Source organism: Lepidochelys kempii, chromosome 1, assembly GCF_965140265.1.
Source record: "Lepidochelys kempii isolate rLepKem1 chromosome 1, rLepKem1.hap2, whole genome shotgun sequence".
Taxonomy (NCBI): domain Eukaryota; kingdom Metazoa; phylum Chordata; order Testudines; family Cheloniidae; genus Lepidochelys; species Lepidochelys kempii.
Genome location: NC_133256.1, coordinates 203,118,266 through 203,144,976, shown reverse-complemented (window position 1 = coordinate 203,144,976; position 26,711 = coordinate 203,118,266). Strand labels below are relative to the sequence as shown.

At 47.6% G+C, this 26,711-nt stretch overlaps 1 protein-coding gene across 3 annotated transcripts in view; it reads right to left on the bottom strand.

The window, feature by feature from the left end:
• Window positions 1-8,187: 8,187 nt before the first annotated feature.
• LOC140896879 (galactosylgalactosylxylosylprotein 3-beta-glucuronosyltransferase 1-like) overlaps window positions 8,188-26,711 on the bottom strand; it is a 35,501-nt gene continuing 16,977 nt past the window's right edge. Inside the window, exons 2-8 of one of the 3 annotated variants that reach the window (XM_073308945.1) lie at window positions 25,305-25,387; window positions 24,602-24,740; window positions 17,939-18,142; window positions 16,134-16,282; window positions 12,703-13,238; window positions 10,346-10,642; window positions 8,188-8,443 (exon numbers count right to left, since the gene is read on the bottom strand). In XM_073308945.1, the coding sequence (XP_073165046.1) occupies window positions 8,357-8,443; window positions 10,346-10,642; window positions 12,703-13,238; window positions 16,134-16,245 (1,032 nt within the window). In that variant the 5' untranslated portion in view covers window positions 16,246-16,282; window positions 17,939-18,142; window positions 24,602-24,740; window positions 25,305-25,387 and the 3' untranslated portion in view covers window positions 8,188-8,356. The remainder of the gene's footprint in view (window positions 8,444-10,345; window positions 10,643-12,702; window positions 13,239-16,133; window positions 16,283-17,938; window positions 18,143-24,601; window positions 24,741-25,304; window positions 25,388-26,711) is intronic. The other 2 variants (XM_073308954.1, XM_073308964.1) reach the window with 2 other exon arrangements.

Genomic DNA, 26,711 nt, shown 5'->3' with positions numbered 1-26,711 from the left:
CTCAAATCTGACGTACAGCACTCACTGCTGTCCCGCTCCTGGGACCTTCCTGAAAAGCTGCTATCCTAACATGTGGCACCTCTTGCTCTTCCAGTCCTTGACCTTCTCGTAGCTCTGCAAATGCACGTGAGTTCCTACTAGCACTCTCTGCTACCCTTAGTCTCTTCTATGAAAAAACAACCAGTTGTGCAGACTGATAGAAATGTCTTGTGATTACCCCAGACTGGACTGTAGCCTGATGCAATTACTGGCTCTACCACTGAGGCCTAGCCATGTTGGTTAGGTGTGTGATTTTTGCCACCATAGCTCTGCTGGCAAAAGTCCTTCTGCTGGTGTAGCTTATTGTGCTTGGGAGACTGATATAAGCTATACCAGCAAAAGGATTATTTTTTTGCCATAGAAGGCCCAGTCTACACTTAATTTAAACCAACATAGCTATGGAACTCAGGGGTCTGAAAAATCCACAACCCTGAATGTCCTAGATATGCCAGCCTAACCCTCAGTGTAGACACAGCTAGGTCAATGGAAGAATTTACTTGAAGTTTACTTGGTGCTGCATCAGTGCAGAGGGTTGGACTTGATGACCTCCTGAGGTCGCTTTCAGCTCTATATTTCCAAGAGTTTATGATTCTATGAAGAATGCTTCCATCAACCTAGCTCATCTCTCAGGGAGGTGGTGTTCCTACAGCAACAGAAAAACCCCTTCCTTTGCTGTAGGCTGCATCTACCCTACAGCGTTACACTGGCACTGTAGCTACGCCATTATAGTTCTTGTCGTATAGACATGGCCAAAGCTGTGTCTACACTACAAGGATGTGCCAGCATAGCTACACTGGTATAGCTATAGTGGCCAATCTTTCAAGTGTGAACAAGTCCTCAGGCCAGGTCTACACAAGGAACGCCTTGCTGGTATAGCTACACCTATATGCTATGCCGGCAAAGTACTTCTAGTGTGGACACAGCTTATATAGCTTACTCCAGCCTCCCCAGCGAACAAAGCTATACAAGACAAAGCACAGTTTTGCTGGTATAACTGCATCTCCCTATAGGCTTTGGCCAGCACAGCTCTGTCAGTCGGAGATCACACCTTGTTACACCCCTGACCAACACAGCTATGCCAGCAAGAAGTTTATCGTGTAGAATTGGCCTCCGTCTCTCTGTGTCTTTCCCATATGTAAAATGGGGAAAATAATATTTTGCTTTCTCGCAGGGTTTCTGTGAGAATAAAAAAATCCACCAGTGCCTGGGAGATGCTCAGTTACTATGGTGATGGCCATGTAAGAACCTCAATAGAAACATTCACTAGGTACTACGCTCAAAGCAACTCCATTGTTTTACTTAGGGCCCTAAGCAAGGCTTGAACCAGATTCTACAATTCTCCTTAGCTAATGGGTTACTGAACAATGTCTCTTCCTCTTGGCAATGACCCTGCCCTCCTAGTGGAGGAGCACCCTGGCTCCATAGGAAAACGAAAGATCTTAAATCAGCCCCTTTATTTCCTTTCTCTTGCTCATTGATTTATACCAGAAACAAAGGAGGCAAAAAGGTCACTTTCTCTTTTTTAATGCTGGTGTCAGTCTAGTGCTGGTGAAAGGAGCTAGACTATGTGATGACTGGGATTGGTGGGTTGGGCCCACCAGAATGAAAGGCCTGCCCACTCAGGTGAGGGAGGGACCACAGAGCTCAGACAACAGATAACCCTAGATACTGATCACCTCTGAATCCAGGATAGGTATAGCATGGGCAATGGCAGAGAGAGGCTTCCCTCATGACCCCCCCCCCCCGCCAATGTGCCACACCCCTACCCTGGAAGGACTCTTTCTATGAGCAAGTGGGGAGTTCAGTCTCCATGGCCTATTCACTTTTTCACCTTCAAACTGAGATGGCCAAAATGGTGGTCTGATGATGTGGACACTGACCTGAGACCCTCCAAACTTTGAGGCCTCTCTCTGTTTCTCTATTTGCCACCCATGGCGTTCTCTCGTGTCTTCTGTTCAGATGTTTCATCTCTCTTCCGCTTTCCCTTTTACACTTTCTCCCATCAAAGTAAGCAGTGGGAGTTTTGCTACTGACTTCCATGAGAGTGGGACAAGGCCTATCTCTACTCAGATTTTTTAGTGGTCCTTTTCTCAGGAGCTTCCCAGAATTCTATGGTGGGCATGTTCTGACTGAGGCAATCATTTGCACATGATCGGCCCAGGCTGCAACTGCTGGAAGAGTGGGGAAACTTGACACATTCTTAATGCCACCTGTACCTCTCACATAAAGCATCTTTCTTTCCCTTATAATTTACTCCCCTCATTTACTGTGCTTCTGATTATTTTGCTGATTAAAGACTTCAGTTTAAAAAAAAAAAAAAAACAATCCAGGGAACAAGAACTATATAACACTTCAGCAGTGAATGCAAGATCTGCCATTCCTCAGTGAGATCTAGAAGAGTGTGGGATAACAGGGGAGGAGGAAGGGGGGAAATCCTTCATAAACATGTCAGATGATCCAGGCTAAAAACCAGGAAATAGGCAGAAAAGGACGATCATTTAAATAGGCCAACAAATAGATAAATCTCGCGTCTGCCCAATTTTTTGGGGGGTGGCTCAGTTCTGCATAACATGTCCTGCTCCAATTCCCCCAGCCATGAAAAGCTTCAATGCATTTTGAAAGCCCAGGGCTTTGTTTTTTTTATGGCGTGAGGGGAAAATTATTTTCAAGGTGTGATCAAAGGGTATTTTTAGGATTATTCAAGGACTCTTCCTGTAGAAATCAGAGTAACCACCCCCCCACACACACACTGTACAAACACTTGTGCTTTAAATCCTGTTCAGCCTCAGTTCCTATTGCCTCCTCTTTCTTTGAATTCTATCCAGGCTGCCTGTGTCCTGCCCCTCCAGGGGAATGAGGCTTGCTCCGGTTTGGACACAGTCACTTCTCCGCTCACGCCACCAAACATTCTTCTTAAAGTTCAGTCCTTGTCACTTTCACTGCTGTTTAATTGCCATTTACTGTCTTCCCACTTCCAGTTCCTCAAGGTTTGTTTCTTGATGGTGGTGTTCTCTGTCCCACTGACCTTCCTCACAGAGGGTGATCAGAGACTTATGGTTGCTCACTGTCCATTCCCCTCCACTCCTTAGAGATCTGGTTCTAGACTGGAGTCTAGAAAAGAATTCCATATAAACAGTCTTGGATCGTATATCAACTCAAATGCTTCATGCTAGTGCAACAAGGATTCCAGTGCTGGGGACAGGGCTTTAAAGTCCATCTGGGCACTGTCCCTTGCTTTCCAGTATCGGAGAGAACACATAGCAAGACAGCCTACGAGGCACAGGAATTGTAAGGTCCTACCTCTCCCTGGCATGGCAGAAGGGGTTTATCCAAAGAACTCAGCACAAGATTTGACACTGTGGGGCCCCAGTTTCCAAACATGGAGCCCAGTTCTCTGTTGAGGTTCTCAAATCAGCACCCAGGCACCCAATTCCTTAGAGGAGTTATGTAAGTGCCTCCTTGAGCTCTGAAATGTAGAATTAAGTGCTCTCACTTAGACACCTGTCCAAGTGTGTGTAATGGACAAGAGGGTCTCAGACAGACAGCCCAGCCAAGCATTGCATCTTCAGAGGGACACCCCCTCACGCTGGATTTGTTTTCACACAGTTTTGAAAACAACCCTGTCTTATGCTGATGGATTTTTTTCCTTGTGCTTTTGCGAGATCTCCCTTCTCCGTCACAGCCTTGTAGAAGCTCAAATTTCATGTCCTTGCTGGGAGACCCAGGATGCACACTGAGTTCTGTCCCCTGGACAGCCCCGATGCTGTTGCTTCAGCCAAGAGACTGTTTCTAATGAAGTCATCTTCCAACAAGTGGTTGAAAACACAGGACCCAGGAGAGCTCTTGCAGGGAGCCAGGGATTGGTGGCCAGTGCATAAAGTCAAAGGTGAAATTCTGTATGGTCATGGGGGCACCATATGAGCTCTGACCCTGGTTTGTTTTTTTTTTCTGACTTTGGGGCAGGGGGGGTGTTGGTAGACATGGCCACAACCTGGGCACTCCTCCAAGGTTTCAACAAAGTACAGAGCAGAGCTGGTGAGGTGGGAGGCTGCTGTTGACCCATTTCAGGAGTAAACTCTCCCCTGTACCCCTGCAGAACCAAACAAAAAATGGAGTAAGGTGTTGGATGCAGACCAAATGCCTCAAGATTGCATCTCACACACTGTAGCAGGAGACCCAGTTCTGAGTGGGGTCTTCCCTCGGCTCAGTTCAACACTGTTCCATTTCATGGGACAGAAAAAGGGACAGTGGGTGTATTCTTTAAACATGCTATAGCCTGGGACAAGTCCAAGAGCTGGAGGGCACGGCTGAAGCATAGCTGGGTACCCTCTATGCTACAAAGTGCGATAGCTGGGTCAAGGGGCAATTTGACATCAAGCATAGATGGGCATTAGCCAGGGTTAAACCATAGTTCTCTAATGCAGCATAATCATTTTTTTCCCTGTCCGCACAGGCAAGAAGCAGCTACTGTATAACAAGTACAGTGTTACATGGGATCCTTAAGGATGGTTATTTTATATAGCATGTGAAGTCTTGACTCTAATCAAGACACGGGCCCAGAAGGGAGATGGATGATATCAAAATGTAATGGTAGATTAGACAGAACCCCCAGGCAGTTCTCACACATGCCTGCTACAAAGGAGGAGGAAAAAAAAGGGGGGGGGTTGTTCTTTTTTGCTACTTAAGATGCAAGAAGGGGGCCAAAAGGGTATCGTAAAACAGAATATTTTCTCCCTTCCTTTTTGTTTTTTTTAAAAGAATAGAAGGAAGGCATCCCTGTTTTTTCTGGAGGACTTATTGGGGGGTCTCAGAAATGTGGCTTGTGAGCTTTCTTAAGCTCTTAATTCACAGGGCAGTGGGAACTGTATTTAACAGCAAGTGCTTTTCTCTGAAGTGTGTTTGTAAATAGGTATTTATTAATAATAATAATAATAATACACCTCTCAGATGCTGATTTTCATCACTAGATCTTAAAGCATTAACTAACACAATGTTTTTAAAAGCCTTTTAAGGAGGTTGAATGATAACCACTTCTCACCCTCTGTAATTAGTTGAGGAGATTCGGTGTTTTGCCTCTTAGGCTAGAAGGGCTGGATTGGACCTCTAAGAGAAGCCATGGTGGCATTAAGCTGTCTTTGTGTGTTCCTTATCAAGAGCTGCTCTGGGGCCCCTAATCTAGATAACCCTAGGAATTGCCTGCATTTCTGACACACCCCTCCTACTCCCAACCCACCCCAGCATACCCTCTGTGCCAAGGTTTGTAGGTGGTTCTCAAAGAACAGCCTTATAGCTGTCTTCTGCAGTGCCTGCACTGAGAGAATCCTTCACTGGCCAGATATGGGTTTTTTAAGGCCCCTTTATGTCATGCCTGCCTTTTTGCCCAGCATAAAGGGGTTGGAGTGGGGGCTAAGGACCTCACTTGTGGTCCTTAATCCTACCAGTTCTTCAATCCTCCATAGAGTACACAAGGGTGAACAAAATCAGAATTTCTAGAGCAGAAACCAGGGGAAACTTTTTAAACTTCCAGGCTTTTCTTTATCCTTCATAAATAAGGAAGACAAAGACATGGGGATAATTGTTTTGCCCTTTTATGTCCCTTTCACCATGGATAATATGGTGTTCCTTCACAGATTCACACCACACTGCACTCATTTGGTGAGACATCATCAATGGTACGGGGGCATGTGATAAGGAGGAAGTAGATGGTATTCATGGTTGCACCTGCTGGAGGGAGGTCTACATGACTTGTATGTCACTTTGCACCATGCCTGTGGTATCCAAGAGAAGTGCACCCCTGCTGCAGCCTGTGCCAGGAAGCCTTGCAAGTAGTCTGCCTGGGTCCTTATTCCCAGGATCTAAGCTATCACAGTGAAGGGGAGGAAGACTTCAGGGAGACACTGGACTCTGCTGGACAGATCTAACCCCTACCAGGGACAAATCCCCAGGTGAGAGACACCACATCTTTAATAAGAGACAGAAATATGCCTACTACTCTAGCTGCAGAAGCCTGACTCAAATCAGGGGAAATATGTTACCTTTGTCTTCTCCACACCAGACTCTACAAACTTGAGTCTAGGTACGCTCTGAAACACAACAGGTCTGATATCAGGGACAGTGGCAAAGAACGCAGATGGGGGATCACAGATGTTCAGCCCAGTCACCACTGGTGGTGCTGGGTTAAAATTTTAAGTGGGGGCACTGCAACGTGGCCTGGCTCCCAATGCACTCCCCAATACAGTCTCCCTTGCCTGAGGCTGCTAGGCTTTTCAGTGAAGTGTCTTCACACCAAATATCTGCTGCTTTGGAGATCCCTACTGGAATGGGTGGTACATACAGCCTGGAATATTGAAGTAGTTGCCCTTGAATGGACCATGAAGATGTTGAGTCTATTTCACTGCTGGTGCAAGTGGGCACTGAAGTCAACAGAACTACCCCTGTTGGCACCAGCTGAGAATCTGGCCTACACAAGCTAGATAGGACAGTCACAGAAAGGGACAAAACTCTTCCCAGTAGTGAAGCCACTGGTGGTGCATGAATATCTCAACCCTGTCTGGATGGCAGATCGTTTCTTAATGATCTGCAGGAAACCATCCTTTAGATAGTATGTGTGGCACGGGCCTGGCATTTGTTACAGAGGATGACTCAGTGCCTGGACAAAGGAAAAATGAGAGAGGGAGAGAGTAGCATACAGAAGAGAGAGAGTGTCCCTTTTGGTGCACAGTAGTGGGGGAAAGGTATAACCAACACAACCTCCATCCATAATGGAGTATGCTGCACAACAGAACATGTAGCCAGAACCGTACCTCTCAGTCTGTTTATGTAGGGGGGAGGGGGTTATGTGGCTGCCTATGACCATGAGATCTGAGTGTCTTCCATGACAAGTAAGTGACAAGCACCATCTCAGCTGATACACCAGGGACTGAACTAAGGATCCTTACAACTAAACACAACAGTCTCAACAGCTTGAGCTAGAGCCAGGCTGAAGCAGCCCCAGTCCTCTGTGTCTTGGGCCCAGAGAGGGATGTGTAACACACTGACTACCGCTGGGTTACAGAAGCACAGCCCTGGTGTACGCTGTTGCTGTGCGCAGAAGCTGAGTTTTTACTCTACATTTTCCACCAGTTCAGCAATGATGGGAGTGATGGTGTGGACAGGGCTTGAGGCAGCATTATTAGCACCGGTTCAAAGCAGGTCTAGATGACACAGTGATTAAGACACTGGCAGCTACCACCTTCTTGCCTAGGCTAGAGCTTCCATTATGGTTACCACTAGTAGAGCTGAACTGGGGGCGGGGAATTTTTGACAAAGCAGCTCAGTGTAGTCAAAAACTAGGGGACAAAGCTGCTGCCACAGGGAGCTTATGCACAGGGTCTCAAGTCACTCAGCATGCTGCTCATTGCAACAGGTGTGTGCTATGGCAGAAAGAGCTGTGTCAAATAAAGCAGCTTGACGGAGGGGGCTCTGCAGTGATTGGAGGGAGAAAATCCTCTCCTGTAGGCTGCAGTGAGGTTATGTACCCCTCCTGTGACTGCTACTGTCGTCCCTGGTTTCTAGCAACCCCGCACAGTTGCTGCGTCACTCCCTGCATTGGCAGGACATTGGCCACAGGACCCTGCAATTGATGAAAATCTCACAGGATCAGCTGGATTTGAAGGTTTTTTTCCTGCTGTAAGGGTGGAAATCTTGCCAGATGAGTCCTGTCATAAGATTTAGGTCCCATCAGAACCAGAAAAACCCTTTTGGCTTTGGTTTTGACATGGAATCAAAACCTCAGGGACAGATATCGATCCATGAATTCACACCCCAGGTCACCTGAAATCCAAAGTGTGTTGGGTGTTTGTCACACTAGTCCCTTCCAATAACCACCAGCAGTCACTGGAACTATGTTCAGCACCAAGAGCAAGCCACTGAGGTCATTCAGTCACTGTCGACAGAACCATTCTCAACAGATCTAATAAGACAGGGGTTGTCAAACTGGGGGTCGGGACTCCTCAGGGGGTCACGAGTTTCTTACATAGGGGGTCGTGAGCTGTCAGCCTCCACCCCGAACCCTGCTTCGCCTCCAGCATTCATAATGGTGTTAAATATATTTAAAAGCCTTTTTAATTTATGGGGGGGGGGGCGTCGCACTCAGAGGCTTGCTGTGTGAAAGGGGTCACCAGTACAAAACTTTGAGAACCACTGTAATAAGAGAACAGTCTGGGGCAGGTGTGTTTGTGGACTAGGCTGAATGTAGATGTTTACAGAGAGATATTAACAAAAACAGTACAAAGGTCAAAGGCACAGGGATACTCACAGCCTGGGGCTGTCTCTCCATTTACACCTCCATTCTTAGGTCTGAAAATCCCTGTTTGCCTTCATTACCTAGCATCGGCCTCTCGGTCCTGGTATGCCAGACCAAAACCTACAAGGAAAAACACAGCGAGTTCACAGGTGCTTTGGATTCCATGGACAAATCAAGACCAGAAATCCCAGTGTGTTAGTTCCTGAACAAAAAGAAAAGGAGGACTTGTGGCACCTTAGAGACTAACCAATTTATTAGAGCATAAGCTTTCGTGAGCTACAGCTCACTTCCTCAGATGCATATCGTGGAAACTGCAGCAGGCTTTATATATACACAGAGAATATGAAACAATACCTATTCCCACCCCACTGTCCTGCTGGTAATAGCTTATCTAAAGTGATTTCCAGCACAAATCCAGGTTTTCTCACCCCCCACCCCCCCACACAAATTCACTCTCCTGCTGGTGATAGCCCATCCAAAGTGACAACTCTTTACACAATGTGCATGACAATCAAGCTGGGCTATTTCCTGCATAAATCCAGGTTCTCACATCCCCCCACCCCCATACACACACAAACTCACTCTCCTGCTGGTAATAGCTCATCCAAACTGACCACTCTTCAAGTTAAAATCCAAGTTAAACCAGAACATCTGGGGGGGGGGGGTAGGAAAAAACAAGAGGAAACAGGCTACCTTGCATAATGACTTAGCCACTCCAAGTCTCTATTTAAGCCTAAATTAATAGTATCCAATTTGCAAATGAATTCCAATTCAGCAGTTTCTCGCTGGAGTCTGGATTTGAAGTTTTTTTGTTTTAAGATAGCGACCTTCATGTCTGTGATCGCGTGACCAGAGAGATTGAAGTGTTCTCCGACTGGTTTCCAGACTCCAGCGAGAAACTGCTGAATTGGAATTCATTTGCAAATTGGATACTATTAATTTAGGCTTAAATAGAGACTTGGAGTGGCTAAGTCATTATGCAAGGTAGCCTGTTTCCTCTTGTTTTTTCCTACCCCCCCCCCCCCCAGATGTTCTGGTTTAACTTGGATTTTAACTTGAAGAGTGGTCAGTTTGGATGAGCTATTACCAGCAGGAGAGTGAGTTTGTGTGTGTATGGGGGTGGGGGGATGTGAGAACCTGGATTTATGCAGGAAATAGCCCAGCTTGATTGTCATGCACATTGTGTAAAGAGTTGTCACTTTGGATGGGCTATCACCAGCAGGAGAGTGAATTTGTGTGGGGGGGTGGAGGGTGAGAAAACCTGGATTTGTGCTGGAAATCACTTTAGATAAGCTATTACCAGCAGGACAGTGGGGTGGGAATAGGTATTGTTTCATATTCTCTGTGTATATATAAAGCCTGCTGCAGTTTCCACGATATGCATCTGAGGAAGTGAGCTGTAGCTCACGAAAGCTTATGCTCTAATAAATTGGTTAGTCTCTAAGGTGCCACAAGTCCTCCTTTTCTTTTTGCGAATACAGACTAACACGGCTGCTACTCTGAAACCTGAGTTCCTGAACAGTTAGGGCTCTGAAATGTGTTAGGTCTCTGGGTGAAAGCAACATGAGTCAGAGCTGGAGTCAGAGTTTATTAGAGCTCTTATGCCCAAAAAATTAATATGCACATAAATGAAACAACCAACAACAACGAAGAGAGCTCTGACACTAGATCAACCTTCCCCCGCCCCACAAGCCCTGGAATTGGGGAGGGAATCAGGATCTGAATTCTGCAGCTGGGACGCACCTCTAATATGATAATTATAATGCATAATAACCATAATGCCTCTTTGGACTCATATGGCTTTTCATCTGCAAAGCACTTCACAGACATTAACTGATTTGCCTAACTATTGTTTGATGCTGATGTGCTTTGGTGCAAGGTCAAGTGCAATGGATGATGCAAAGAACCGTGACAGGGGGAACAGGGGGTTGAAATGCTGGGGTGGAGGGAGGGAGTATATCGGAGGTTTCATGTAGACCCCAGAAGGGAGAGCTGTGCTTTGAAATCCCTTGTCATGCTGACCTTTGTGCAGTGGGCTGCTTTGGGCTCCAGTCCATCCATAGTCACCAAATCCTTCAGCAAGCTGCTTTCTTGGTAGCCTCCTTTAACTCCCTCCAGCTTGAAAGTGGCTTGAGGTCTCTCCAAGATCAGTCTGATGCTGACTGCAAATCCAGCCATGTCAATAGCAAAGGGCCGGTTAGGGTCAAAAACCACCTTCCAGCCCACCACTTTCCCCGCTGGGCTCACTATGGGAGACTCGTACCTCAGACCCCCAGCGAAGGCCACTGGCCATACGGATACCCTCCTCGTATAGCGCATCTGTGTGCCAGAGAGAAGCAGTGCAGTGAAAGGTTCAATACTGTCATTTCACCCCCGCCTCCCTATGTGTACCACGCCCCTACTGCTCTATCCCGCTTTGACGCCTTTCCCCCAGCATCACCTGCGCAAACCACCCTGCTTTTAACTCCTTGCATCCTTCTCCTTTTCATTCTTTGCCTTCTTTCTTCTCACTTCCACCCTCCAGACTGCCCTAGGCTTTCCCTCATCCTTTCCTCTCCACCTCACCCTTATGATCACCCCAACTCCTCCTGCCCACCAAAGTGCTTTGTTTACTTTGTACTTGTACCTTCTCCACACCCTACTCTGATGCTCACCTTCCCATCCCCCAGCTCTTTCTTCACAACGCTGAAATCAAAGCAACCCTGTTCTCATCACCCCACCTTCCCATTGCCCCCACTCTCCCACTCCCCTCACTCCCATTCATCCCCTTCATCACCCCATTGCTAAGAAGTAAATCTCTCCTTATTCATGACCACAGCAGCAATCTCACCTTCCTCCGTTTTACGGACACTGGGTGCTTACCACCTGTGCCTTCCTATGCAACCAAATGGCTCTTGGCAGGATACTCTGACCACCAATACTATGGGCCAGGGAGGTGACATTGCAATGACCTGGAGGTCTGAGGTCAGTTTTACCTCCCTCTCCTCCTCTTTCTTCCAATCATTCTCCTCCGCTCAACACCTGACTGTTCCACCGCCCTTTAACCTCCAATCATCTGCCATCTACTGTGCCCCAGAGAAAGAGGGGGAAAGACAGAGTCCTACCCTCCTCCCAGAATGTTCAGATTCTATCTAACCTCTTATTGGCCTTGTGTTGATTGTTCCATAGGAACATGAACATTCCCAGTGCTGTTAAACCACCTAACCCTGACCAGGCCTTCAGGTTCCTACTAATCACACCAACTGACTCCACCCTACGACTGACTCAAGCAGTCTCCACAGCCAGCCACCCTCTTCTGACACTCCCTTGTCCTCATCCCCAGCAACCTGCTCTGTGCTCTCACCCATGCCATCCATGGCCACCTCCTAGAAGTGTGTGGGGCTCCCTAAGAGTGCCCACAGGGGATGCAGGAAAGGATGAACTAATGAAGGATGATGAGGCTTCTTGCCCTACTCAAGGGGACCAAAATAACTTCTGAGGATTGGAAATGGAGTCTATAGGATAACTTGGGCACTTGTGTTTCAGGTGGTGCCCTACGCTTTGGTGAAGCTTACTGGATGATCATCCCCTTGAGTTTGCAATAGACTGGAAAACTCAGAGCAATTGGCTTTCCCATGACATTTCTGATTTGGCTTCTTGGTTCTAGCTGGGCTGGAAATACCATGAGGATAGCCCTTTCTCATTGCATGCTTGCTCTTCTTCTCCTAGCTGGGACCAAGAGTACAGCGGAATGAGGAAAGGGAAACAATGGTGGATTGGAAAGTTGACCAAACTTTTTCCAGCCTCCATAAAGTGCTCAAGGGCAGGTTTGAGTTTTGAGTGAAGTTTTTGACTGGGGCTTGTTTAAAACAAATCAGTTCACCCTGACGCTCCACTGGTCTACAGCATTCACTCTACAACCCCTCCCAGAACAGACTTTGTAAGAGGAGCCTTTCACCATGGGCACAAAGGCTTAGCACCATATCCTAGCACCAGCATGGTCATGTGACTTAGCAGGGGCTAAAGAGGCATGGAATTGTCCATGCAGATCATAGAGCAGCTGTGGAGTTGCTCTGCATCTGCATCCCGTGGCTGGAGCACTCCTTCCTCACTGGGAAAAAATGGCTGGTACATTTGCTCTCTGATCTCACTTGCCCTGCACCCAACCACCTTGCATGTGAAGGCAGAGGGAGCCCCTGTGGAGTAAAGCTCCATGGCACACACTGATGTGGAGCCCTTGAGAGGGGCTACCAAATCCTCCTCCCCCTTGGTGCAGGAGAACCATGCTAGTACCACTGGGTCAGGGTCCATTGTAACTGCAGAACACAGGGCAGGTTCTGGTCTTTATGGGCAACAGCTACATTTTGTTCTTCTCTTTCATGAAGTGCAATGGCTCCTACCTCCTCAAAGAGCTCCAGGCTGTAGGTGTTATCATCATCAGCAAAGTACACCACCCCTTCTGGTGGCCGCGTGTTGTTGAAGCTGTCTCTTAGCCAGTGCAGCCCCAGGTTCCTCTGCAGTGTCCCTCTTGGCTTGTGGGATGGGATCCAGGATCCGCCCATCTTCAGACTCTGTGGGCTCTCCACATTCAGGTGGGTGAAGTTGAGCCCCGCCTTCTCCAGCAGGTTGGACACCAGGTTGGTCCTCCGGGGTGAGTCCTCCACCACCACCCAGTGCAGGTTCTGCACATGTAGGAAGGTGTTGGCTAGCCGGGTCAGCTCAGCCTTCTGCACTGGCCGGGTGTAGGTGGGCGTGATTACAAAGATGGTCGGGAGAGTGTCCGACCAGGGGGGAGGCCGGGAATACACATAGTTCTGGATGACTTTTTGAGCCACCCCCGAGGCTTGTTGCCAGCTACATGATGGGAGCCCTTCTTCCCTCAGTGGGGATGTGCCGTTGAAGTGAGCTTTAGCTGTTGCATTTTCATCTGTCTCTTCTGAGGCGAAAAGAAGATGGAAGTCAGAGACTAAAGCACAGCCTGATCACTGCTCCATTAGGTGACATTTGATAACTACCTATGATCTATCTGGGGCAAGGGCCCTGGCTCTACAACATTTTCATTCTGCAAACCACTTCATAAGAGAACGATCCTTTCATAGGCCCATTTCTCCCCTCTCCCTACTGCTTGGCTCTCAAGAGGTTTCACCCTGCGGATTACTTGTGGTCCATGGAGAATAGACTGAGAACCACACAGGTGGGACCTTTTTGAATGTGTGAATGGTAGGACCTGCGCTCCTCCTGACCTAGCCTGTTCAGAGCTGGAAGATGTGCCAAATGTCAGCGGAAATGAAATTTTGCCTAGACTTCACTGGTGGCGCTGTCGGTACGAGGTAAGAGTAATCTCTTTACATGCAATTGACAGCCAACAAACATGAAGCGTGTTAGATATGCCAGAACTGTGCTAAACTTACATTCCTAAAGCTGAAATAATTTGTATAGGGGATGGGTCGTGAACCAAACTCTTGGGTCTGAACATCCCTGACGTTCAGGGAAATGTGCTAGAAAGCAGAGTTTCTGCAACTTTATCATATTGTGCATCACTTCTTCAGATGGAGAGATTCCCAGCCATGCCTCCCCTCCCAATCTTTGAAACTACAGTAACTATATTGCTTGGTTACTTGAAAACCCTGCATCAGCTCTAGTGAAGAGACTACATGGAAATAAACAGCTTTAATGTGTTGAATGTGTCACCCTGTTTTGTAACTGTGCTCTTTGTTTCCCCACCCTGATTTAAAATTAATTAGGTCTTGGAAAGTGGAAACTCTACATGAGTCTTAGGCAGGGTGTGTGTGTATATATATATATGGCCCTGGAAACATCTCCATTTTGCCTCTTTCCTGCTCAGACCTCTGGACTATGATGAACTTGTACTAATGGGAGCATTCTAACCAAGGGACTGAGGACCTTCCAATGATTTGGAAGCAACCAGAGACTTAACAAGCCAGCAATTTATTCCATCACTGCTACAAGCCTGATCCAGGTACACCAGTGGAGGAGGTCACTGCAGCAGATTGAAAAATGGAAAATCATTTTTGTGAACGATTAAAAAAATTCCGAAGTCATTTCCTTCTGCAGTTTTCAAAAGGGAAAGATGATAAATGTTTGTGCCAGACCCTCGGGGGACAATCTGGAATTGTGGTGGTATTTTGAGGTACAGAGGGTCACAATTTTTATTGGAAATTTTTCATTAAAATGCATTTTTTTGTTTTTCATTTTTCTCCCTTTCTCCCCTCCCTACCTCCGACATTTTACCTCTGCAAAAAGAGAGGGAGAAAGGACAAAAGGGGGAGAGGGGAAAAAAAAAACCCATTAAAGAAAAAAAAAAACCAAAAAGTTCATTTTCCAAAAAATGTATTCAAATTTCCAAATTTAGAAAAAAAGCCATTTTTTGTTAAAAAATCCGGTGGTTGAAAAATTTGGATCGGATCTACGAGTCACTATAATCTACGCCCTCTCAGCGTGGTGCTCTGTCCCCCTCTAGTGACGGCTAGCTATTAATGAGTCTGCCAGAGCACCGACTAACAGAGCAGGCTCTCTTTGCTGAAGCAGTAGAGGTTCATGCAGTAAGATCCAGAGGTCCCAAATTCAATCTCTGCTGCCGATGACCCGCCCAGAGATGCTGACGTTACACGTGGGGGTTACACAATGGTATTGGTTGGTGGCTGACCCGTCACTGCTGTGACTGAATCAGCCCTGTGGCCTAGATGAAAAAGCTCTGTGGCCCACCCACGCATTGCAGAGGGGTGTGAGAACTGGAGCTCCCCTGTTGTTGTTACCTCTTTGCTGAGTGGTAGCACACTTTGGAGCTTTGCAGTGGGCCATCTTTTGGTTGGAAGAGGAAATTGGGGACACAGGCTCCAGGTATTCCCTGGTAGTCTATCTTTATTCACAAAATGGACCTCAGTCCTGTTTACTTTGAACAGAGAAGGCAAAAACAACAGCAAGCTGCACACAAGCAATTCCATTCGCAGAAACCAGCCAAGTCAACACTATGTCCCATTCCATAACCAGAAAGCAGCTCTCTCTCTTACCCATAGCCCCTTGCCCATAGCCCTACCCTCAGCCTGCGGGCTGATCCTGAGTCCTGCCTGTTCCCTGTATTTTACCTGGCATGCCCTTTAGGCTAAAGTTACATGGCAAGACTGTATGAAGTCCATTATTCTCAATACTAAGCATGGGCTAGCTCAGGTGGGCCTGGGTGTTAACTCTCACAGATTTGTTTCCTAAATTATTCCGCCAGTCCAACACCATTGTGCTAGCAAAAAAGGGGATTAATGGCATAGTCAGGACTCCAGGTGTGTGTTTAAAGCCCCATGCCATCTAACTCTGCTCAGAGTAGGGCTACAGGATAAAATGACAAAACATCAGTAGCTTCTGTACACAAGAGCTGCACCGCGGCAATGCCACGGTGGGAGGGTTTACGGAAAAATCGCACTGTAGACTAGTTGCTCTGCTGCACAAAAGAATTCCTCAAGCAGACTGGCCCAGATCCTCAAAGGTATTTAGGAACCTAGAGCCCACTGAAATCAATGGGACTTATGTGCCTAAAATCCTTTGAGGATCTGGGCCATTCAGCCATAGTGTCTAGAGTGGGCTTCTCTCTGAGGCTTCCTCCAAACAACGGAGAGTGTTCTTAAGGACTGTCTGGCTGATTGCAGAAGCCAAGCCCTGAGGGGTCCTTTGGGAAAGTTTCTCTTTGTTTCACCCTTTCAGTGAAGTGTTTCCCATCAAGTGCTCACATCAATAATTCCTTGCATGCATTTCAGGAACACCGTGGCCGTGACACTGTTATGATAAAACTGTAACCGTGTGAAGAGTCGCTTGCACTTACTTCTCAGCAGGATGAGGTAGCGGGTGGCTGGGTACTGATGCCACAAGGTTAGAAGAAGAGCCCATGGCAAGATGATCAGGAGTGTGGTCAGAAGGTTACGTCTCCTTAGCATGCTGCAAAGAGCTTCCAACGCCCAGGCATCTCCCTATCTTTCAGAACAGAGTATGGAGTAAGCCACCTGTTGCTTGAACAGAGAGTGACAGACGCCAGCAAAGGCTAGCTTAGTGCTATCAGATACGCAGCTAACAGACTAGGTCCAGCTCACCTAGGGCTGGATCCTGAACGGTGCTGAGCACTCTGGCCTCGATCCAGCACAGCATTTAAGCCCCTGTTTAAATGTAAGCACATGACTAGTCCCATCACTCTCCAGAACTGAGCCATTAAGGTATTTATCTGCCTGCCACAACTGGTTCAGATATTACAGAGTGCAAGCTTCCATGTAATTTTTTTTAAAGAACAGGTTTCTATCCTTGATGGTTGTGAAGAATACCTCCCAAATGTGAATTTAGGGTACCCAGTTCACAGTTGTTTGCCTTCCTGAATCTGCAGGCAATCTGAAACAACAGCCAAAAGAGAGCTGTTTGTGAACCCATTCAACCCTAGGGGGTAACTTCTAAGCCTTGTAGTGACACTTCAGCTAGTTGAAAATTTGACTCTTGAGGTACCAGATTTGTAGTATTCCTGCAGTTGTATGCAAGACCTGAATAACTGCAGAGCAAATGGACAATGGATGGATGCAGCAATGGGCTGAAAGATGCCTCCTATTCTTTATTCTAATTTAATTTTAATTCAACTCCCTTATACGTATTAATTCTGATACAGTCTTTACTGTCACATCCTGTTTTTTGCACAGGTCAATGTTTCTTTTTATTCCCCTCAATCATTGTCTGCCCCCTGCATTATATATGACACATCATCCAAACCATGCACTACATATGGAATTATTAATCTCATCATGGGCTTTTCTATGGCTCTCATCACCATAGAATCTGAGTGCTTCACAGGTATTACTGATTTTACCTTTAAAACATCCCTGTGAAAGGAAGAGAACTGAGGCACAGAGTCATTAAAGCCCACATTTTCAGGAGAGGCCACTAATTTGGAGTGCTTCATTCGTTGAGTGTCCAACTTGAGACATCTTGGGCTTGAATTTTCACAGTTGCTGAGCACCTACCAAAGGTGCTGGAACTAGGGGTGTGGGGGATGCTGCTGCACCCCCTGACTGGAAGTGGTTTCCATTATATACAGGGTTTATAGTTTGGTTCGATGGCTCTCAGCACCCCCACTGTACAAATTGTTCCAGCATCTCTGGCAGCTATAGCTCCTGTTAACTTCAATATGGGTTGCGAGTGATCCACACTTGGTCCTAGGGTTCTCAGGTTGGGCAGCCACTCAACAAAGTATCCAAAATTAGTGGCCACTTCTGAAAACATTAATGGAAGTGACTTGCTTGCCATCACACAGAAAGTCCACAGCAGAAACAAGGACACAATTCAGATGCCAGTTTTGGGTCATAACCAAAGACCATCCTTTTTCTTCCAGAAGTCCCCTGCCTCATTCACCGTGCAACTTCCAGCATCTCCTTTCAGCTCTATGGATGCAGAAGCTCCCAGTCCCATTATTAAATGAGCTGCCTGTGCCACGCCACAGGCAGCAAAAGCCAAGCATAGTAATGGAGATACTAATACCTAATAACTAATACTAAACATAGTAATGGAGATTTAATCCTTCTGCAGCACAGCAATCCATGCGCACACACTGAGTTGAACAGCAGTCACACTGCCTCTTTGCAGCTGAAGACTCACCACTGTCGCTGTCAGCAGAGTGCCTCAGTGTTGACCGGTTTTGAGACCAGCGTGTGCCAGCCTTTGTTCCCTTTGCCCTCCTGGGGCTGGTTCCTCGGGGATTCTTCTTGGGTGCTGAGTGCATGTAGTGAGCCCTTCCCAGTGGACCTCTTCCCTCATGCCTATCTACCAGACAGTGGCTGCACCAGTGCTCCCCCTGGAGGCCTAAGGGAATAAAATTTTCATTAGCCACAAAGACTGAGGTTTCCCCTGTGCAACAAAAGCAGCGACTGTGACCCTGCTTCCTGAGAACCATAGAGCTGCTGCTATCAGCGTGGCCCCTGAACTCCCAATGCTCCTAGCCCCGCTTTCTGCTCTTCCAGGTAAAGAGCCTGTGGAGGGGCAGTGCCCTGATACCAGTATGGTGGAAGAGAGCGAGCTTAGCACATTAGCTGAGTGACCCGAGTGCAAGTCTCTTCTCCACCACAGATTTCTTGTGTGACCCTGGGCAAGTCACTCAGTCTCGCTGTGCCTCTGTTCCCCATGTCTGAAATGAGGATAATGGCTCTGCCTTAGCTCAACATGGGTGGTGTGAGGATAAACATATTACAGCTGCGAGGCACTGTGATACTACAGTAATGGGGTCCATGTAAGCACCAGAGATAGCTAGCCAGGGGCATGACAGTAAGTGTTGTAGGTTTGAGTCCTCCTGGGACCAAGTCTTTAACCTTTTCATTACTTTTAAATGATTGTTGTTGTTGTTATTATTATTCGCAAAAAGAAAAGGATGCATCCGATGAAGTGAGCTGTAGCTCACGAAAGCTTATGCTCAAATAAATTGGTTAGTCTCTAGGGTGCCACTAGTACTTCTTTTCTTTTTGCAAATATAGACTAACACAGCTACTCTGAAACCTGTTATTATTATTATTAATAAATAATAACAATAAATAACTCCCACACAGAGGTGAGATGGGAGTTGTTTCCCTTCCTCATGTAAGCAGAGTCAGAATAATCTCTACCCTGACATCTGATGGTGAGCTGTGGAAAAGGACTTCAGGAGCTGATCTCGTTTGCATGGGCACACCCACCATACCCAACATGATGGACTGCCTGCCCAAATGGTCACTTTGGCTGCTGTGGGATCCCCAGTCTCTTTGTTATCGGGGCAGGAGTAATAAAGGGTTGTAATCCTGGTTATGTGAATCAAGGACAGTAGAACTGTACTTGGCATTTTATAATGGAGGGCCTCACCCTCAACTAAGCAACACTCGCTAGGCAAGGGACATGGGTTCCAATTCCCAGTGAATTAAGAGACTGGGGACAGGTATGTGTATCTGATAGTGTAGGTACTGTAGGAACAGCTTCCCTGACACTAGGAACCATGAAAATAGAGGCAGTCACAAAATAAATTCAAGCCCTAAAATGGAATAAGGGCTCTGAGTTCTCGTTACACCTGTGGGCATCTAGCTCTCTGTTGGCCTGTTCTCGGGTGGTCATATCTTATCTCCCTGCTTGAGCTACCTGTCATTACAAGGGTCTCTGTACTGAGGTCTTCTCAGGCAGTCTGTGTTTTCCCCTTACATAAAAGAAAGACCTGGCCTTTATTATACAGGAACTGTTTCCACAAGGCAGCCCCACGACTGCCACAAACTCAGATTGATTCTGGAGTGAAGGAGAAAACAGGAGGAGGATGCAGCTTTGTTACCAAGAGCAAAGAGGGGAGCAGATCAAAGTTAGGAGAGCACACAAATTCTGCTTCTAATTCCACATCCTCACAGCCTGCTCCCCAAACCCTGCAAACATACTGAGCCAGGGTCTCCAGGTGTTCTTTGTTCTTTTATTTCTACATGCTCATTCTCTCTTTATCGGTTTTCTCGAGTGCCCAGTACTGCAGAACCTAAGCACTGCATGACACCAGCACAGTCAGGTCCCTAGTGAGCTTCACAGAGGATTCTATTCTTCACTCTTATTGAGTTCTAACAAGCCCGGCTTGCATTACACGTCATTTCCGCTCTCACAGCTTTCCCTCTCCTTCATTTTTCTCCATCTCTCTGTTTCATTGACTCCCTGTGGTGGGGCGGCTGCCCCACATAGGCAGGAGAAGGGTTAAGGCAGCCTTGGAGAGGCTGCGCAGAACCCAGCCAATCGGAAAGGGCTCACTAGGAGAGCCAATCAAGAGAAGGCTTGCTGGAGCAGCCCATATATAAAGGGCTGCTCAGCAGAGCAAGGGCAATCTCTTCCTGGAGGGCAAAGGGGAAGGAGCGCTGGAGATACTGCAGTGCTGGGTAGCAGAGCAATAGGGGAACTCTTATCTGACCATGGCCAGACTGAGGCCCTGAATCAAGGACAGGGAAGGTGCTAGAGCTATGGGGGAAGTGGCCTAGGGAAAGTAGACAGTGGGATTAGGAGGAGGGGCAATAAGTGGCTGCCAGTTATAGGGTCACTAGGCAGGGACCCACAGTAGCAGATGGGCCTGGGTCCCTCCCTCCCCCTTTACCCCTACTTGCCAATGAGGAGAGTGGCCTAAATCCAGACTGCAGTTTGTCCCTGAAGCCAGGGGCTAGACTAGAGACTGAAATTGGCCGCTGAGGCAAGTGGAAGGACCTAGGACTGCTGTCCCCCGAAAGGGGGGAGACAGTGGGTTGGGGGCACAGCCAGAGGGTTGTGTCCCAAAGAGGACACTGGGGTCTGGGAGCGATGCGGGTCCAGCTGATGGAGACGGTGGAGGAAGTGGAAGTAACAGCGAGTGAGACACCGCTAGTAAAAGGCGCCCTGGGGGTCCAAGAGAGCTATTTCCTAGCACGACCAGCAGAAGGCGCCGCAGCAGTGAATTGGCACCATTACACTCCCCTTTCTCCAGTCTGCATGGTTCTCAGGACTAGAATTGTCCTTTGCCAGCTCCACCCTGCCAATCACTGCAGCTTGATCACCTGATTGTCCACTTCTGCCACAAGTGCTCATGTAGTTTCTTCCGCACTGCCCCTCCCCAAGCTAGTCAATGAACTCAGCACCCTGTCCTCCTCCAGATACCTCATTGCGACCCACTTATACCACGTTGCCTATGGGAGATTGCTAATGGACAAACCAGTGGGACCTACTGAGATCTATTTGATATATTTATTTACATCTTTAATTAAAAACAATCTCTAATTGGCTTGGAGTGATCAGTCTGTGCACACAGCTAGCCTGTGTAACTGTGTGTTCCCAGCATTGTTACCTTCTTCCTCCCGTCTCCATTCCCTCCTTTTTCATTGCTACACCTATTTGCAGTGATTTTCTTAAATGAAATACATAGATCACAAGGCCAGATGGGCTCATGATGATCATCTAGTCTGATCTTCTGCATAACACACTTCACCCAGCAGTTCCTGGCTGTAAGCTCTATGGGGAGAGGACTTCCTTCAGTTATGTGTTTGCACAGCTCTTCTTGTGATGCAGAGAGGGACCTATTGATACTGCTGTAATACAGATTATATTATTATTAATGTTCTCTCTAAGTTTCTCTCTTCCTTATTCTTTTCCTTTCTGACTATCCCTCTCTCCCCCTCTTTTTCTAGTGCCTGCTGCAATCCCTAGTTGTATTATGCACCCCTAACAACATTAGCTAGATGGCTGATGGATGCTTTCAATATGCTGCTTGTAACCTTCTTGAGCTGTTTTCCAATTACACATCCCTCTGCTTAATTTCATCCATCAATCTTCTGTTTTATGTGCATGAGCAAACCCCCCTCCAGAGCTAGGTTTGACTGTTTCTTGCATTGTCGGACTGGAGCAGTAAGAAGCATCTGGCTGTAGCTCAGAGCACCTGATGTGATCGGCTCCCCTACTGTTGACCATCACCAGCCTGTTTAACTCCCAGAAAACTTTTTGCTACTGAAGTGCAATATTAACTGCGGGCAACTCGGATTTTGGGAGCAGCCTAAGGCGTCCCAGGCTGGACAGTAACCTCGGTTATATCTACACTGCACACCACTTGCAGCAGGGCGTACAGTATGCATAGCTACATGCTGCAGTGAAAAGCTACACCATGTGGAGCTACCCATGTTCATGAAAGGCTCTGGTACGGGGGAGGCAGCAGAAAAGGCTCCAGCAGCGGGAAGCTGTTGGGACATTTCCCAGCTGCCTCCTTATTGCCAGAGTCTCCCCACTACTGAACCCTTTCTCTGAGGTGGGGAAAGACCCCAGCAGCAGAGAAGGCAGCTGTGGGACACTACGCCGCTAAAAATAGCCATGTAGATGGGGGAGGCACTGCGTGGGCGAGTAGAGAGCCTGCAGCGTACATGGCCAGGTCCATACCCACAGGCATGTCTTAATGCTACTTGCCCGAGTTGGGCCTCACTGTCTACATTGCTGTTTATACCTGTGCTAGGGGGGCTTCCAGCGTCTGTACTCTCCATGCTGCCAAAACGAGCGTGCAGCCTAGACAGCCTCATTGCTTCCTGAGATGACGTACAATGGTAGGCATCTCAGCGGAGGTTGGGATAGTCCTCAGGAGAACTGGATTAGGTGGAAGCCCTGGAGGACCCCAGCGAAAGGCTGGCCATAGAGATGGCTCGAAAGCAGACTCAAATGGCTAAGGCTAGGGAGAGCCAGGTTGGGGAGTGAGATGTGGGAGGGCTGTGTTAGGGAGAGGCCTCAGCGCGCTGGGGTTTTTGAGGCAGCTGCCTATGTTCAGGAGCAGTGTTAGGAGACCTAGGTCTGGGAGAGCCTTGTTGTTAATCTTCCTAATCCTCCTCCTTTCTAACGACTCTAAACTCACAATAATCAGTGCAGGGCACAGGCTGGGTCGGCAGGCAAGGTCACAGGCTGGAAAGAGAGAGACTGTGGAGGCAGCACAACCAAGGAAAAGGGGGATCATACTAATGAAGAAAAATACAGAGCTCAGTCCTAGCACTTCAGCTCCACAGCCCTTTCCTGGCATTAATTAACCCTCCAACTCCCAGGAGTTCCATTCCCTCCATTTGACAGAGCGGGGCTGCAGTGCAGCGTTCACCAGCATTTGGAGGGTGACACTTTCCAGTTCACGTGGATCACCTGCTCCGTCTGTGAAACACTCTTAGCACTGGTGTTGGAGCAGGATCCATTCTCCGGCCCTCTCCCAGGAGGAGCAAGGGGCTGGGGAAGACATGGAGAAGAGAGAAGTCCATGGGGAATAAGAATGAAGGGAAAACAGATAATAGTGGAGACAAACTGTGACAGAGAAGGGACTGGCGCAAAGGAGAGAACCACATCAGAAAGGAAATAGTGACTTGAAAAGAGCCTGAGCAAATACATGGGCTTTGCAGTCTGCCCTGGAGATCAGTAAATTTAGGCCTGGGTGCTCAGCCCCCTCAAGTCAGTGGAAACGTTTTTGGGGAGGACGCGTCCCTCTGGCAGAAGGAGGGTAGTGTGGACATGAAAAACCGCAGCAATTAATGGGGTGGCTGTTCTTGACCTAACATAGGTTGATTTAATTGGGTCATGTAGACAAGGGCATAGACCATCACCCTGAAAGGGGAGTGGGTTTCAGGGACAGTGGCCATTTACCAGTAATATCCAGCCACCTGATGTATAAATCTAGGGTCTGTTAATGCAAATGCCCCCAATCAATCTCAGCTGATCAAGCCAAAATTTTCAAAGATTCCTGGTAATTTTGGGTGCCTTCGTTTTTGGCTGCATGTTTGTATGATGTGTGCGTCTGCATGTGAGTACTTGAGCAGAGCTGGTGGCAGGGCAGCACGGGGACTAGGCAGGTTCACGTTTTGTGTGCACAGGAACTTTCTGCAGTATTGTGTGTTAGGCTGCGGAATGCAGGCTGTCTCTCTCCACTGACCCTGGAGCGCCTTGAGGGCATCCATGCAGATTTCAGGAATTCCGCAACTGCCAGTGTTGGGGATGCAATGCTGAAGGCAGAGCAGTGAGCCTTCATTATTGATGAGGCCAACCTCCCTTCAAACAAGGGATGCATAATTCATGGCAACTCTTGTATCTGTGGTTCTCAGCAATAGCTCTGTCTCAGCTTACTGAAATCGACAGGCAGTTTGTCCCCTCTAACCCATTATTTTGCATCTCATCCCCCAGTATCGGCAGCCAAAGTGTCAACGTGTGCTGTTTAATACTGGTTATGGCTGAGGCGCTGCAGTATTTCCCTTGACTAGACCATCTCCTGTCTGTTTCAGATGCACAAGTAAAACAGGAATGGGGAAGCATGTAAGTGGATGACACAGGCTTGCTGTGCAGGAAAGCTGCAGAACCTAGTGTATAGGACCATGGTAATGAGGCCCACTTATACAGGCCTCCTTCTCCCCTGTGGGACAATCCTCTCCCTGAGGCAGTGCTGAATGAATGAGGACCATTGTAGGACTGACATGTTGGCTTAGCCCTAAAGCAAGCACTAAGGGTTCATTTCCAGGATGGGATGCCACAGCCTGTGGTGGGATGGGAAATGCGAGGCGAGATTCAGCTCTTTGGCTGAGCGGCAGCATTTTCTTCCCTGCACTCTGCTGGATCTGGCTATCTGAGAAGCCAACAGGGGGGAAGGATGCTGCATGCCAGGAGATAGGATTTCATGAGAAAAATGGGGCAGGGACTGAGTGTACCCTAACCCTTCCCAGGACGGGCAGTATTCCTCTAGTGTACTGCACCCCTAAGGAAAAGGGATGCTCTTGTGATGAAGAGACAGGTGCTTTGGGTTTTAGTCCTTACCCTGCCATTGATTTTCTGGGTGACTTTGGGCAAGTCACTCCTCTCATCTGTAGGAGGGGATAAATGATCTTGACCCAAGGGAAAGAGATATGAGGCTGACTTCACTGAAGAGCTTGGAGATCCTTGGATGGATGCAGTGCTAGAAAATGACAAAGCAATAAATAATATGGAGGAGGAGACAATAGTGGCTGGATCTAGAGCTAACAACACTTATGGGGACTGGATGCTCGCACACATCTAAGCTGCAGCTTTCAGTGTGTGCCCCTTTGAGGTGGGAGTGGGAGGAAACCTCTCCCTGGGAGGGAAACCCTACATCTTCTGCTTCCCCCCTGCAAGGCTTCATGGAAAGCATGGTCCTTTCCCTGCCTGCTTGGTTAATCTCTTTAACCCTATGGATCTGCGATGTCAGCCCAGAAAACTAGCTTTTCTTTTGGGAACTCACTTAGTGTCATGACCCTCACCCACCGCTGGCCACCAGACCCTGCCCATCAGGTTTGTAAACAGCTCTGCATGGCTCCTTTCCTGAGAGAGATGTGTCCCACACATGCTGATCATCTCTAAGCACTGGCTTCTATTCAGAAGAAAAAATTTGGAGGCAGTGCTAATGAAATCTGCAGGCTAGTTCCTGTGGGGTCCAATGCTTTTGTGCTAACACCTGCGACTACCTGCCATTTTAGGTAGAAAGGGAACAGGCAGGGCTTACCTTGGCTATGAGCAGGGATGAACAGCAACTGGTTCAGGTAAGTGCTTAACCGAACTTGTGTCCCAGACTCATGCAGAACCTTCCTGGGGGACAGAAAGTTCTGTTAAGTTTCATTTTTAAAGACAGGCTCAATCCAAAAACCTGATCTGAACATTAGAGTCAGACCCAAATCTCCCTAAATCCAAACCGCACAACTGGCCCTGTCTCTGCAACTGGCCTAATCAGTACCCCTGGAACTTTGGGAACATTTGGGTCTGGTTCAGAACATTGCAGCTTTGGACTCAGTTTTAATTTTTATGCTTAATCATAAACAGAACTGGAATGAGAAGTGCCAAGATACACTGAGCAAAAGTGACAGTTCAAAACCAAACAGACGCAGGAGGGACTAGATGGTCCATGAGAGAGCCAGGTCTCCTGAGAGCCTAACTCAGTGCTGCAAACTGTTTGGAACTGTCTCACCTCAGAGGACATGCATTTTGGGGTGCTTCTCTAAAGCAAGATTTGCCCTTTCTGCTGCCAAGACTTTCAGAGTGGAGATCCTTTTTAGGCAACGGTGGCTATTATGGAGTATTCATTCTGGATGTGTTGGCATTAAGCAGCCCCAGTAGATGCATTATTAAAAGATAGGAAATGGGTTTTGTTTGAGAGGCAGAATAAGTCTTTTAAGGAAGCAAAAAGCAAAACTGAATAGTTCCAGTGTACTGGTGCATTTCACCCAGAGCTTTCCCTACTGTGTTGACACATGATGTCTGTTCAGCAGGAGTGGTAGCTGTCATTGCACATATGGGTTGTAAAGAGGGAAAGGCAAACCCCAGGACATTTGCTTCCAGAACATTATCAAAGGCTGAGAGGAATTACTCTCAGAGAAAGAGATTAGGCATTATTTGGGAGATAATTAAATAGCACGAGTGCCCTTGATCACAAGCTCCTTGTTGAGATACAGGATCCAGAGGCTGACACGGCACCTCTAGCAACAGCCAGGATGCAGAGATGGGCTTTGATCTTAGCTGCCTCAAATGCAAGCCTCCAGAGGACATTGATTTATTCTGCTCATTTCCCCCTACTTTCAGAGGCAGTGTGCAAACTCTTACCTAGTGAGCCTTCCCATCACCCCCAGCAAGTGCCAAGGAAATGGAGAGAGAAACCCTGCTTTGGTTAAAATAATGCAATACACTCCTTCTGGATGGCAAAATCATATAGCAAACAAGAGCCATTGGTGCTGGTTCAGCAAGAACATGCATACCTTTAGCATGTCAGGTTTCAGAGTAACAGCCGTGTTAGTCTGTATTCGCAAAAAGAAAAGGAGGACTTGTGGCACCTTAGAGACTAACCAATTTATTTGAGCATAAGCTGTTGTGAGCTACAGCTCACTTCATCGGCGAGCTGTAGCTCATGAAAGCTTATGCT